General features: G+C 43.6%; 1 protein-coding gene across 2 annotated transcripts in view; it reads left to right on the plus strand.

The window, feature by feature from the left end:
- PRIMA1 (proline rich membrane anchor 1) overlaps nt 1-15,722 on the plus strand; it is a 58,089-nt gene that overhangs the window by 35,009 nt on the left and 7,358 nt on the right. Inside the window, exons 4-5 of one of the 2 annotated variants that reach the window (XM_060272150.1) lie at nt 2,217-2,346; nt 9,778-10,012. In XM_060272150.1, coding sequence (XP_060128133.1) covers nt 2,217-2,346; nt 9,778-9,964 — 317 coding nt within the window. In that variant the 3' untranslated portion in view covers nt 9,965-10,012. The remainder of the gene's footprint in view (nt 1-2,216; nt 2,347-9,777; nt 10,013-15,722) is intronic. The other variant, XM_060272146.1, reaches the window with a different exon arrangement.

The following is a 15,722-nucleotide window of genomic DNA, read 5'->3' on the forward strand; positions in this document are numbered from 1 at the left end:
ATGTAATAGATGACACCCACCCGTACCAATATGCATTGCATTTCCTTTGCCTTGAAGCAAATGGCATGGAATAATATAGTTTACTTAGAAATCCATAACAGGTGGGGTGGGGGGGAGATGCTCTTGCACAAACATAAATTCTTGTGCAATGGGTACCAGTCGTACATTTTGCCAGAAGGTCCAGGGAAACAGTACTGTGTGTGACAAACACAAGTCAGAATTGGAAATGGATGTGTTCTTCCCTCTTTACACACCATGGGTTGTATTCAGCTAACTTTTACTCAGAGTTGAAATTCACATTGAAATTCATGGGCCTAAGTTAGCAATGGCCATTCATTTCAGTAGGTCTGATCAGATTAAAAGTTAGTTGAATACAATTCTATGCACCTTGATTTGGGTAGGAAATTTAATTGCTGCTCTTCCTTAGCCTACAAAAAGTCTTGAGCCTCCAGTGTTTCCAACTAGCGCATGTGCAGATACATTATTTAAGAGCACAAAGCCATATGCCAGTTCCTTGGCATATTAGCACCAGAGGAAGGCATGGGGTTCAACCCACAAACATACAAGGAGCTCTGAAGCTTTTGGGCCTTTGGACTGACCCAATGAGGGATCTTGTCTGTCCTGGTGTTCAGTGCTTCCAGCATCCTCCCAAACAAAATTTCATTGGCCACCACCCTCTTTACACCATGGTCTTCTCTTGAGCCCAATGTGCTCTGAGGTCTACAAAGACTATGGAGCCAAACAGGGGGGGGGGGGAGTTTGCTCTTTGTCCTTTGATGCTGATGCCATCATTATCAGCCACATTATGAACCTGCATTGTTCTCTGGAGCTGTTTTTTGTTCAGGGCTGTTTTTTACTGATAATTTGGCAGTTTTATTCCTTCTGTAAACCGTGTTAAGGTTTTATTGCAAATTCTGTGAAATAAACAAATGATGTGGCTTTGTTGTGGGGTGCTTGCAGTTTTGTGCAAGGTGACAAATCTGCTAGGGTGGGTTTGGTAGACAGAGCCCTGGACCACAGAAAATGGGGGATCAAATCTTAGTTTCCCTTTGAAGATTACTGGCTGACTTTGGACTAGCCAGACATCTCACAGAGTTGAGATGTGTTTTAGGTTATTTGGGATGTATGTACATTGCCCTACGTTCCTTGGAGAAAGGGTGGGATATAAATGCAGTGAATAATACAAGCCTGAGATGCTCTGGTAAAACATGAAGTCTCCATTGCCTTAAGCTTTAAACCCACACTGAAAAGGAATTATGTGAGTTTTCACCCAGAGTGGTACTACTATGAAACAATGGGGGCTGCTTTGATTCTTTCACAGTATGCAAATCTTTGGCAAGAGCTCAGTGAATGAATAGCTTTTATTTTCTGAGAAATGAATAGCCATCTTTGTCTGGTCACAATTGTGGGAGGTTGAAAGGCCTTACACTATTCCCAGCTGGGCTGCTGTGGTCAATGTTTTATGTCTTCTTGGAATATGGAGGAATCAAACTACTCCAGAATAGGCAGTGTGGTAAAGTAGTATGACTGTACCATTTGTACTTGATAAAACTTCCTTAATAGGGTTTATAATTGGACATGTCATTACGGCATTCTCAGCCAACCTAATGCTGCATCTGATGGGCAGCCACCAAGAAATGATGGCGGCCAACTTCGTTGAACCATTTTCTTTCCTGACCCCAGTCTCAGTGGTCTAAGAGTTAGGGAATGAGGTGTAACTCAGTGGTAGAGAATCTGTTTTGGATCTGAAAGGTCCCAGCATCTTTGGGTAGAGCTGGGAAAGATACTCTACATACAGAAGACTCCCTTCATTTATGGAAGGTCCAATCCTTAGCATCTCCAGATAGGTTGTAAGAAGACTTTTTGCAAGAGGAAGGCCTGTAGTTCAGTCCCTAGCATCTCCAAGTGGGACTGGCAAAGATTCACACCTAAATCCTTGGAGGTCAGCTGCCTAGCCATACAGATATCACTGAACTGTGTGGACCAACAGTTGTTACAAGGAAGCTTCCGTGAGCTGATGTAGCAGAAAGATCTATTGTCTAGAAGGAAACCGCAGCACACTCTAGGTAATAGAGTGGGGAAAATGTGCTTTGGGTTGTAAACTAAACTCCTTGGTCATGTCCCCAGGAGTAAACTCTGGGCCAGTGGAGCTTCCTAGAGTGTTTTTGAAAGGACTCAACTGAATGTGTGTGTCTTTTCCACATTATCTTTTCCAGCTCCTACCGTTCCAAGTTGCCCTACTCGAGAGACGTGGTGGCCAGGCCCAGTTATAATTATTGCAGCATGCTGTACCACACTAGTGTTCCTCTTTCTAGTTTTCATCATTTGCTACAAAGCCATAAAAAGGTAAGACTGTAAGTGTATTGCAAGGTCAGATGCTTTGTGGGTGTGCTACCTTATAACTTACAACAGAAGAGCAATGATGAGGAAACTCAAGGAGTTACTAGCCTGGGAATATTCAGACAACAAGTACCAAGTGAAACATGGGAGATTGAGCAGTTGCCTGTTCTGGGTGGAGTTGCACTCACTCTGAAATAACAGGTTGATAGTTTGGGGAAGCTTCTGAATCCATCCTCGTCATAGGAGGTTCAGTGGCTGGGAGTGTGTTTTACCAGCTATGGCTGGTATGACAATTACAGCTGTTTTTTGGACAGTGGTAGTCTGGCCATAATGATTCGTGCTTTGGTAACCTCAAGAAAATTGCTCTGTTTGATGCTCTCCCTGGACTTGGTCCAGAAGCCCCTGCTGTTGCAAAATCACTGCAACTCTACTGTTGATGGGGACCGACTATTGTCAACAAGCAATTTGAGTGCTCAAAAGCTTGCACTGGCTTTCCATATGCTACCAGGTCATGTTCAAGGTTCTTACAAGGCCTGTAACAATCTGGGTCCAGAATAACTGAAGGACTGAGGACTTCAGGGGAGCCACAGTTAGCATACCAGGCGGCTCAGGTGCATGGCTTGCATACACTAGGAGTTGTGAATTCTGTGTTGGGGGTCCAATCTTGTGGAACTCTCTTCAGGTTGGGATCAGACAGGTCCCTCTCCCTGTTGAACTCCTGGCTCCTATTAAAGACTTTATTCCAACAATTGTTTTAGCTGAATTCTGATCTTATAATTTTAATTGGTGTCTATTTTCATTGAATTGAGTTTCTCATTCATCATTCGAGATGACTGTAATTAAGCAGCATATGAATTATTAAAATACCGTAAATGAGTGGTGCCAGGAAATGCAGACAATCCCATACAGATCTGACATATGTTTAAAGTTAAGAAATCCCAGGCAAATTTGTATGCAATAAATGTGCATGATAGGACAAATTCACTCTAAAATGCTGATGAATTTTCATGTGGACTGGTTTTTTTTGTTTTGTTTTAAAGCACAAACTCATGCAAATTTAAGACAGGAAAAATGAGAAACTGAGCGAGCTCGAAATTGACATATTCACCCACCCTTCCACCCTCATTCATAAGAAATGTGAGACAGACTTTAATGGAGGGGGTGAAAACCCTGTGAAAAGCTTTTCCCATAAACGGTCCAAAGATACAACATGTATCATAAGCATTTGCAACACGTAAGGTTGAAATCCCCCCCTCTTAAATGAAATCACAAGGAAATGCCATTTTGAAATCTCATTTAGTCCTTTGAAAACTCGCCATATGTCACAAAATCCCTCCGTCTGCCTGCAGGACATTTGTAAATTATCCATCACTTGGATTGTCCTTGTTTTTTCATTCATGTAGTGCAATGGCATGTCCTATTGCCTAATAGCAGGCATGTCAAACTTGCGGCCCTCCAGATGTTTTGGCCTACAACTCCCATGATCCCTAGCTAGCAGGACCAGTGGTTGGGGAAGATGGGAATTGTAGTCCAAAACATCTGGAGGGCCGCAAGTTTGACATGCCTGCCTAATAGCAACACTTAAAGTTATACTGCCCTCTACCTTTTGCATGGTTAGCTGAAGGGGGTATCTGATCTGGGCTTCCTGTTCCTGCAAGGTGGCATAGCAGCTGGATATTGGTAAGTATGCAGTGCCAGGAACATATCTTGCTGGTGCTATATATATAGATCCCTGAATTCACAGCTGCTGTATGCAGAGGGTATTGCACTCATGCAGCATCATATGGATGCAGGGGGTGCACATAGTTTGCCAGGCTGGCTCAAGTCCTGTTTACAGGGGGTGGCAGGAGCCATAGGCAATTCTGGAACCCGGTGGTGGTGGATGCCATGTTGCAGTACAGTACCTTACAGAAGGCACAGGAGCTACAGTTTCTCCATCTCTCTCTTCCTTTGGTCCTTTCACCTACTCCCTCCCTGCCCCCATATTTCACCATCTGATTTAGTGTTGCTTGGATTAGCTGTAGTGAAATTGAGGCACAGGTTCTCCTTTATCCAACAGCATGGCTGCAAAGAGAAGTTTGGAAGTTTCTACTTGCGTTTTAGATGAGCCGCAGTTTAGTGTTACATCTTCCCCCTAAACTGTGGCCGGCTTTGTAAATTATGTTGGCCTGTTTGAACTAATTACAATTGAGTCTACTATTTGTCTGGTTTCAGGTGTTCCTACAAACTTGTCTGTAATAGAACCAAAAAACTTCTGAACTCCTTCTTGTGGCTGTGCCAGAGGAGGAGGCAGGCGCATGCAAGCCCAGGACTTATTAAGACTCATTTTTACAACATGCATTGACTTTTCATGTGATTGAACCTATCCACACTCCCCCACCCCCTAATCCCTCCTTTGCTCCTTGACCTTGATGAGAAACAAACTATTTTATTACTAGTCCTGCTAAAAATGGGAAGAGCCAAGTGATGCATGGATCCACTGGATCTTAAGCCAAGCCATTTCCTAGAGAGGAACTTGATCAAGGACCCTCCTCTGTGCCAGCCTGGGGACAAAACAATGATATTCCTATCTTCTGCCTTGGGGTGCAGAACAGCAGATCGTTCTCTGCATCTGCAGTCTCCTTAGGATTGCTCTGTAGATTCATTGTATTCTAAAACAGCGCTATCTAACCTAAGCCATATCCCTTGCAAACATAAATCAGAGCTGGTTCAGGCAGTACAGTGAGACCAATTGGAACAGCAGGTGATCTCATTGTCTCATAATCTGTTTTCTGAATCCTTTTTTTTTTACAGTGTAAGGACATAGATCAGAGCAAGATGAAAAGATTTAGGGGCCAAGCTGGCAGTCTGAAGAGGGTTAAGCACCATAGTTAAAATAACATATGGGATGAAAAGATGGGGGCAGGCATTATGTAATATTCTCTCTCTTAATTTTAGTGGCTCTGTGGAATTTTATTGTGATAAGATGCTTATATAAAAAGCAAAAAGAACACAAGCCCTTTTCTCGTTATGTAAAGGCATGAGACAGTAACTGTCTCCAGAGACGTAATGGGAATTGCAAGAACTGTACTTCTCAGGCCCTTGTGCTATTGGCAGAATTTAAAGTCTTTATATACTGCTTTTCATCAGAAAAGATTGCAAAGCGGGTTACAAAGAAGTAGCAAACAACAACAACATGTAAAACAATAAAAATTAAATCCAGTTTGGAAGACATAAAAAATAATTCAGTATACCCTGCCAGATGGGTGTGGTATAAATAATGAAAGTATTTAAGTTTTGGTTAATAATACAATATATCACGCATCAGACTCCCTGATGTACAATTCCATTCACTCAGTAGCCTTATGCACATTCATTATGAATATCTACTAACATATCTGTACCTTAGTGAATTTAACACCTGACCCATTCACCCACACTCACATATTCTCAACAATTACAGTTCCAGTAACACAAAGGCCACCTACAGCACCAGAAGCCTATCGCTATTAGGCGAAAACAATATCTAATCTAGGACTGCGCAGCATTCATGCAGCAGTACAAATGAGAGTGCATGTCCAGGATAGGTGTAAAAGAAGAAGAAGAAAGGAATGTGGAAGGGAAGGAGTTAAAATGCATATGATTAGTACAGGTGAAAGGTTTAATCCTGCAAGGGAGCAACAGACTAGATGGGAGATGTCCCAAATGACCCCCCCCCCCAATTTAGTATGTGAAAGGATCTATTAAGAATCATCAGTACCAGAACCAAACTTCCAAGGATGGCTTTCTTGGCAGCCTGAAGAAGTGACTTCTTCACCCTCCTGGATTAGTAGCACCATGAGTAGCTGGCATCAAAGGAGTTGGGAGTTGCTGATAAATGATGCTGTTGCTGAGTCAGCAGAAGAAGTCAGATTCAGGTCCCTCGTCACCTGCAAGATGCTCAGAGGTGTGACTCTCAACACAGAGGAGGAAAGTACTATCAGTTTCCTTGGGGTGTCCACACACTTGAATGAATGGCAGGTTTTATCTCTAGGTGCTAGCTTTAACACAACGTAATGCCCTATAAAGAAAACCGTAACATAGAGTTCGTATTATAAAGTGGCTTACGAGTGGAGAGCAATGGCTCAAATAGTCAGACTAGCAGCCCAACTAGCCAGATAGGGACATGGGAAAGTGCCTTCTGTGATGTCACATTATTTGTCCTTCCAGCTCTGTATTGTCTACTGTTGATTGTCTCCAGGGTCCTAGCACCTGCTTTCTGATCCTTTTTAAAGAAGAAAAATCCAGGAAATGTTGGGGATTGAATCTGGCACCTTCTGCATGCATAACGTGTGCTCTGACCACTAAGCTACCGCCCCTTCTGGGTAACAGGGTCAGCTGAGGCAGATTTTGGATCCCATTAAAAGTCTTCATCTTCTCGGTTTTATATATGTTAGGGGTAACAAGGGTGGTTCATGTACATAAAACCCATCCACTGTGCACATTCACCATAACTCCTTGAGAATGTGTGCATAGTTCATCCATGAAGGGGGAAATGTGTGTATTTCCTGTTCAATATATATTGTCTCCTATGAGCCTTGGGGATTGTGCATATGCCAACTGAATTTTGTAGATTTTGTGGCCAATATACATTTTATCCAACAGGTCAGATATAAAACAAGAGCACGTTTCTTGGAAACTATGCAAACTGACCGGAGAATATGCATCAGTGAGTCTTCGGGGCCCGCAGTAAACTACTCTGAAATCAGAGAAGATGCAGTGAAACTCTTTAAATTAATTTAAGCTACATCAGAACGAGTCTTTTTTCCTCCTTCAGAAGACTTGGGTTGCAAACTTGGGCACTTTATTCTCATCTTTGCAAGTCAAAAGAAGTTCTAAAAGGGTTTTCAGGTGGTTGTTTTTAAATGTGTATACCTGGCTCTTGGAAATCTCATCTGTCACATAAACAGTGAAGGGTTTGCCTGAGGTCAGGGCACAAAGGCCGGCTGAAAGGAAAGGCACTTTTTAAGACTATTTGGAAGATTGGTGGAGACACAAGATAGGAAATACAGGGGGGCCCATCAATCAAAGACATAACTAATGCAGAGACAGGCTTCTGAAAGGGCATAGGACTAGCATGGATAGACATGACAGATGATTCCACCTTGAGGGCTGGCATCCCATTAGGCAGCCTGAGGCAGCCGCCTCAGGAGACAGATGCTGTGAGGCAGGCAGGGAGCAGCAGCAAGGTGTCAGAGGACAGAGTTGTGTGTGTCACGCAGCCTGCCTGCCCCACAGCTCCTAAACCAGCCAGCCGCCCTGAGGTGTGGTGAAGGCAGTGTTGATGTAACTTTCTGCTTCCAGCCAGGTTGCCTTACGCACCATCTTGTTCTTCAGTTCAGGCGGCAAAATATATTTGGGTTGCCGTGCACCCAGTCACCTCCCAACTTATTCTGCTTATGTTCCAAAGAATGTGGAACTTAGCTGTGTCCTGCCTACCATCCAAAACAGAGGCTCTTACATGTAAGTAAGAAAGAGACCTTTTTTTCTGGGCGAGCAACAGGATAGTTTAGCAGTCCATAAAGCATGATTCAAAAGTACCTTGGTTCTCGAACGGCTTAGTTGTCGAACAAATCGGCTCCTGAATGCCGTGAACCCAGAGGTACCGTATATGCTGGCGTATAAGGCGACTGGGCGTATAAGACGACCCCTTACTTTTCAAGTTAAAATATAGAATTTGGGATGTACTCCAGCCCTTTTTTGGCGGGGAGGGGAGGGGAGGCTGTCTTCTCCAGCACTCAAGTCTGCAGCCGGGGAAATGGTGGTTTGTTTGTTTGTTTGTTTGCTTAGTTATTGAGAGGGGGAAAGAAGCCAGAGAGAGGAGAGATAGAGAAGCAGAGAAATCGAGCAAAAGGGGGGAAAGAAACCATAGAGAGGATAGCGATAGAGGGGCAGAGACATCGGAGGCTCACACAGCCAGCGAAAGACGCTGAGCAGCAGTGAAAGAGAGAGCGGAGAGAGAGACAACGAGGCTGGCTCAGTGAGCAAAAGGGGAATAGAAGCCAGGGAGAGGGAGAGGGAGAGGGAGAGGGAGGCAGAGAAATCGAGCAAAAGGGGGGAAAGAAACCATAGAGAGGATAGTGATAGAGGGGCAGAGACATCGGAGGCTCACACAGCCAGCGAAAGACGCTGAGCAGCAGTGAAAGAGAGAGCGGAGAGAGAGAGAGAGAGAGAGAGACGGAGAGATCCCTTTGCTTTGCGCTGACAAAAAGAGAAGAGGCAGCAGCTTGACACCAATGAAATACACAACACTGTATCTCTGCGCTGATCCAGGTGACAAAGCCATGAGGGAGCCATTCTCCCTGGCGGGGAGCAGCCCCCTCCCGAGCACGCTTCTTTGCGTTCATATGGTCACTGCATACAGTGGGGATGCGGCCGTTTTTGAGCTCCCCCCACCGTATGCGGTGACCGCAGATTCTTGGACCCGGCGTATAAGACGGGCCCCCAACTTTTGCAAAAAATTTCCTGGGTTCAAAAGCCGTCTAATACGCCAGTATATACGGTAAGTGTTCTGGTTTGCGAACGTTTTTCGGAAGCTGAACATCCGACATGGCTTCCGCTTGAGCGCAGGAAGCTCCTGCAGCCAATCGGAAGCCACACCTTGGTTTTCGAACAGTTCCGGGAATCTAATGACTCCTGGAACGGATTAAGTTCGAGAACCAAGGTACCACTGTACAGGAACAAGGCAAGAGATTCAGAATTGAGCAGAAGCAGTGGAGATGTCCTAACAGTTGGCACGGCCCTCTTGCCCAGCTTTTAAAGATGAGGTGTGGCAAGCTTACTCCTGAGAGTCCAGGCAGGAAGTCCATGAGTGCAGGTGTGCACTTTGTTGGGGTGGACGTGTCCGATCCCATCTGCAGAGGTGGCGCCTTGTTGTCAGGAACAAGACTGCCCCCCTGCCCCATAGCAACCTCTGTCTCCTGCTCAGCCGCCCCCACTGGCTGTTTGCAATCTTCCACCTCTCTCCACAATGAGGCTCTGCTCTCTGTGGGGAGAGTCGGCAGACCAGCTTCCCAGCCTGCAACAGCTGGAATCACAAGGCTACTGATAGAGTCGAGGGGCCCATGACACCCCAAGAGTGACTTGCAAAGAGCGAAGACTCACAGTCAAGATGGAAAGTCGGCCTAGTTGCTTTATTTAATTGGACAGAACCAATTAAGGCACTTACTTTGTTCAATTTATCTTCAGTTTCAGTGTTATAAATGCCAGTACCAGATGAATAGGTGTCAAGGAAAATGGACACGATTCACTAAAAGTTGCAAAAGTTGCTTGCACCATAGCCGCAATGAACTTTTGATGATTTTGCTCCATATTTGTCTGTCTCCATAAATTATCTTTATGTTGGTATCACTGGCTCTCAAATAAGAACTGGGTATGTTTAATTAAAATAACTTCTAAGTGATACTCTCTTGGTTTTAGGCATTCTGAAAATGCGTACTTGCAAGCCATGGAGAGGTTGGCAGATGCTGAAGCCCCGTTTTATAACGTTGCTGGGAACCAAGCAGAATGGTTTTCATTTATCCGGAGCTGGAATGCTCCGTTCCTTTTAAACCATTTTTTACAAAGAGGCCAGTGTGTGATATGTAGTTCTGCTACATATATGTAGCCATTTTTTAAACAGGTTGATGAAATACCTGTATTTTCTGGTCATAGAGTGAGTATTATGGATTTCAAAAGTACTTAACACTCAAGAAATACTAATTTGAATAACTACTGCTTAAAAGATGTACTGGAGTAGGCAAAAAAGCCAAGTGGAACTGGAGTGGTTGAGAGAAGGATCTCGGTAGGCCAAAAGGAAGATACAGAGAATCGAAATGAAATGAAGTAAAAGATATAGAAAAATATAATTGGCTTTGTATGCATTCTGTAAAATCAGAAAAATAAAAACTTTCAAATAAAAAACTGCTTTCCTCAGCAGACAGATCACCTATAATTTTAGGCTATATTTTGCAATTCCATAAAGTACAATTTTAAAAAATGCAATCATTTTTTAAAAATCATGCATACTTTGCAAATGTTCAGATTTTGAATATTTTAAAATATAGACAAGGCAGAAGAATGAAGAAGGGAAACATTTGATCTGTACTCCTGAAAGTCTCGCTAGTTAGAAATTGAGACTTGAAAGCTATAAAGTGGCAGACATTTTTTCTTGCGCGGAACAGTCTTCCACACAAAGAACAGGACGTTCTCTCGCTCTCCTCCGTGCAGCCCCTCATATGCCAACCAGATCGGGAGCAGATTTGGGGAGACCTGCATGGGAGGGGAGAGGAAAAAGTCCAGCTGCATAACCAAAAGCCCACTTGCATAATAATGGATTCCACCCATAATGCATCAGCGCCAACACTTCTTATAAGCTGAGCATGTTTTGTCATTTGCCTCCTCCAGTACTGTTCAGATTCTATAAAAGCTGAAACCACCACTAATTTCTGTTAAACCTAAGTACTTATCTTCTTCCAAGTGAAAATGGTGCTGCTTTGTCCTTGAGCTCTGCTATCTGTTTTAGTTTTTAAACTGTTTTTATCTTGAAAAGTAGTCAGTTGGCTTTCAGCAGTTAATGTTAATTGCTATAAAACAGGCAAGGAGCATATCTCTTTTATCTCTTTTACTTCTATGTGGACTCAAAAGCTGTATATTTTAATTGGACGACAGGAGCTGGGAGAGCAGTTGTTTTGGTTCAGCATTTTAAACTGATAAGAAACGCTTAGAAGACCATCTTGAGCAAAGGACACTCTGCAGTTTTAACAGTTTTAATATGGCTATTACACGAACACAGACCCGTAGTGGGTGCTTCAGTTAAAACGTCGACAACTCCATTGCCAAATTTAGTCCAGAAATCTATGCTGGACTGTTGTGACTCAGCAAGTGAGGCAGAGGCAACTGCAAAGTGATTGCAGCAAAATGAAATTAATATATATTGCATGGACAGCCATGTCCTTTACAAGTGTGCAAGTAATGGGGTTGAAGAAGCCTTATCCCAAGTAGGAGGTTTCGCTACATATTCCTTTAAGGAAAGCTAAGCTAATTGGTCAATTGATCCAGACTTCTTAGAAGCTGATATATATGCTCCCAGGCAACTTCAGCTTCCTCCACATAACGACTCCTCAACTAGGCATAATAACAATCTTGGCATAATAGACTTGGCCACAACAGAGACTGAAACTCGGGCACCATGGGAACTTTTATGCTACCAGTTGTTGTTGTTGTTGTTTAGTCGTTTAGTCGTGTCCGACTCTTCGTGACCCCATGGACCATAGCACGCCAGGCACTCCTGTCTTGCACTGCCTCCCGCAGTTTGGTCAAACTCATGTTCGTAGCTTCGAGAACACTGTCCAACCATCTTGTCCTCTGTCGTCCCCTTCTCCTAGTGCCCTCAATCTTTCCCAACATCAGGGTCTTTTCCAAGGATTCTTCTCTTCTCATGAGGTGGCCAAAGTATTGGAGCCTCAGCTTCACGATCTGTCCTTCCAGGGAGCACTCAGGGCTGATTTCCTTAAGAATGGATAGGTTTGATCTTCTAGCAGTCCATGGGACTCTCAAGAGTCTCCTCCAGCACCATAATTCAAAAGCATCAATTCTTCGGCGATCAGCCTTCTTTATGGTCCAGCTCTCACTTCCATACATCACTACTGGGAAAACCATAGCTTTAACTATACGGACCTTTGTCGGCAAGGTGATGTCTCTGCTTTTTAAGATGCTGTCTAGGTTTGTCATTGCTTTTCTCCCAAGAAGCAGGCGTCTTTTAATTTCGTGACTGCTGTCACCATCTGCGGTGATCAAGGAGCCCAAGAAAGTAAAATCTCTCACTGCCTCCATTTCTTCCCCTTCTATTTGCCAGGAGGTGATGGGACCAGTGGCCATGATCTTGGTTTTTTTGATGTTGAGCTTCAGACCATATTTTGCGCTCTCCTCTTTCACCCTCATTAAAAGGTTCTTTAATTCCTCCTCGCTTTCTGCCATCAAGGTTGTGTCATCTGCATATCTGAGGTTGTTGATATTTCTTCCGGCAATCTTAATTCCGGCTTGGGATTCATCTAGTCCAGCCTTTCGCATGATGAATTCTGCATATAAGTTAAATAAGCAGGGAGACAATATACAACCTTGTCGTACTCCTTTCCCAATTTTGAACCAATCAGTTGTTCCATATCCAGTTCTAACTGTAGCTTCTTGTCCCACATAGAGATTTCTCAGGAGACAGATGAGGTGATCAGGCACTCCCATTTCTTTAAGAACTTGCCATAGTTTGCTGTGGTCGACACAGTCAAAGGCTTTCGCATAGTCAATGAAACAGAAGTAGACGTTTTTCTGGAACTCTCTAGCTTTCTCCATAATCCAGCGCATGTTTGCTATTTGGTCTCTGGTTCCTCTGCCCTTTCGAAATCCAGCTTGCACTTCTGGGAGTTCTCGATCCACATACTGCCTAAGCCTGCCTTGTAGAATTTTAAGCATAACCTTGCTAGCGTGTGAAATGAGCGCAATTGTGCGGTAGTTGGAGCATTCTTTGGCACTGCCCTTCTTTGGAATTGGGATGTAGACTGATCTTCTCCAATCCTCTGGCCATTGCTGAGTTTTCCAAACTTGCTGGCATATTGGGTGTAGCACCTTAACAGCATCATCTTTTAAAATTTTAAATAGTTCAGCTGGAATATCATCACTTCCACTGGCCTTGTTATTAGCAGTGCTTTCTAAGGCCCATTTGACTTCACTCTCCAAGATGTCTGGCTCAAGGTCAGCAACCACACTACCTGGGGTGTACGAGACCTCCATATCTTTCTGGTATAATTCCTCTGTGTATTCTTGCCACCTCTTCTTGATGTCTTCTGCTTCTGTTAGGTCCTTACCACTTTTGTCCTTGATTATGGTAATCTTTGTACGAAATGTTCCTTTCATATCTCCAATTTTCTTGAACAGATCTCTGGTTTTCCCCATTCTATTGTTTTCCTCTATTTCTTTGCATTGCTCATTTAAGAAGACCCTCTTGTCTCTCCTTGCTGTTTTTTGGAAATCTGCATTCAGTTTCCTGTATCTTTCCCTATCTCCCTTGCATTTTGCTTGCCTCCTCTCCTCCGCTATTTGTAAGGCCTCGTTGGATAGCCATTTTGCTTTCTTGCATTTCCTTTTCCTTGGGATGGTTTTCGTTGCTGCCTCCTGTATAATGTTACGAGCCTCCATCCATAGTTCTTCAGGCACTCTGTCCACCAAATCTAAATCCTTAAACCTGTTCCTCACTTCCACTGTGTATTCATAAGGGATTTGATTCAGATTGTATCTTACTGGCCCAGTGGTTTTTCCTACTTTCTTCAGTTTAAGCTGGAATTTTGCTATAAGAAGCTGATGATCTGAGTTACAGTCAGCTCCAGGTCTTGTTTTTGCTGACTGTATAGAGCTTCTCCATCTTTGGCTGCAGAGAATATAATCAATCTGATTTCGATGCTGCCCATTTGGTGATATCCATGTGTAGAGTCGTCTCTTGTGTTGTTGGAAAAGAGTGTTTGTGATGACCAGCTTGTTCTCTTGACAGAACTCTAGTAGCCTTTGCCCTGCTTCATTTTGAACTCCAAGGCCAAACTTGCCAGTTGTTCCTTTTATCTCTTGATTCCCTACTTTAGCATTCCAATCCCCTGTAATGAGAAGAACATCCTTCTTTGGTGTCATTTCTAGAAGTTGTTGTAGGTCTTCATAGAATTGGTCAATTTCACTTTCTTCAGCACCGGTAGTTGGTGCATAAACTTGGATTACTGTGATGTTAAAAGGTCTGCCTTGGATTCGTATCGAGATCATTCTGTCATTTTTGAGATTGCATCCCATTACAGCTTTTGCCACTCTTTTGTTGACTATGAGGGCCACTCCATTTCTTCTACAGGATTCTTGCCCACAGTAGTAGATATGAAAATCACCCGAACTGAATTCGCCCATTCCCTTCCATTTTAGTTCACTGATGCCCAGGATGTCGATATTTATTCTTGTCATCTCATTTTTGACCACATCCAGCTTACCTCCACTCATGGTTCTTACATTCCAGGTTCCTATGCAATATTTTTCTTTACAGCATCGGACTTTCCTTTCGCTTCCAGGCATATCCGCAACTGAGCATCCTTTCGGCTTTGGCCCAGCCGCTTCATCAGCTCTGAATCTACTTGTACTTGTCCTCTGCTCTTCCTCAGTAGCATGTTGGACGCCTTCCAACCTGAGGGGCTCATCTTCCAGCGTCATAACTTTTATATGCCTGTTGTCTTTGTCCATGGAGTTTTCTTGGCAGGGATACTGGAGTGGCTTGCCAGTTCCTTCTCCAGGTGGATCACGTTCAGTCAAAACTCTCCACTATGACCTGTCCATCTTGGGTGGCCCTGCATGGCATAGCTCATAGCTTCTCTGAGTTATTCAAGCCCCTTCGCCACGACAAGGCATTGATCCATGAAGGGGTATGCTACCAGTATCTCCCGTCTAAACAAACAGCAGAGGCAATCTTTAGCAAAACTGACGCATTGGAAAATGAAGTTTCGAGTTTGAATGCCATAATTGGTGCACTGGTTGGGGTAGTGGAGATAAGACCAACCAGCAAAGAAACTGAAGTTAGTGATTGTTTGAAGGTATATCAGGATGGGGATAGGTCTGAGTTTGCTAAGTCCCTGTCAGATTCAGTAACCAAACAGTCATTGTTTGTTGTTGACATCCGTCTGTCTTCACTTCCAGGGGTGAAGGCAAATTGCTGTGTTATCAGCACTGAAGTGACCTCCTTGGGGCGTAAGCCTGGATAGTGTGTAGGGGGAAAACAGAGCAATACATTTGGCACCAGCTTGACTGCAGGAGTTGCCAAAAGGAGGCATACAAAGTGCCATCCAACCATCTTAGGGAATCCATTCTGGTTTTATGTAGGGTGAAGCAAGGTTGCATTCTGGCTCCCACTCTTGTTAACTTTTATATTAATGATGTGGGAAATATCACTCCTTATCTGTTAGCCTACTCCTTATATAGAAGATCCAGGAGATCGCTTTCTGAAACCTTTGTTCACACAAGCAAGCGCAGGCACACTCTGGCAGAAATAGTTTGGTTTCTTATGAGTGACAATAATAGCTTCATAACACAGAGAGTGGCCTGGGGGTGGTTTGGGAAAAAGGAATTAGATAAAATCACTATAAATTGTTATGGTGATCCGGAGGTTTAATTTGTAATCAAGATGGATTTGAGTTTGTTGGTGTCTGTGGTAACTTCTCTCACATCATGGATGTTGGCAAATTGGATCTGGAAAAGGCAACATAATGTTAGAATTGGAACTGTCAGAGATGTACAAGGGAAACTTTTTTAATGCTTGCAACTTGACAAAATCTTTTTTTATATTACGGATTTTTATATTATGGATGCATGTT

The sequence above is a fragment of the Zootoca vivipara genome, chromosome 1 (assembly GCF_963506605.1).
Source record: "Zootoca vivipara chromosome 1, rZooViv1.1, whole genome shotgun sequence".
Classification (NCBI taxonomy): Eukaryota; Metazoa; Chordata; class Lepidosauria; order Squamata; family Lacertidae; genus Zootoca; species Zootoca vivipara.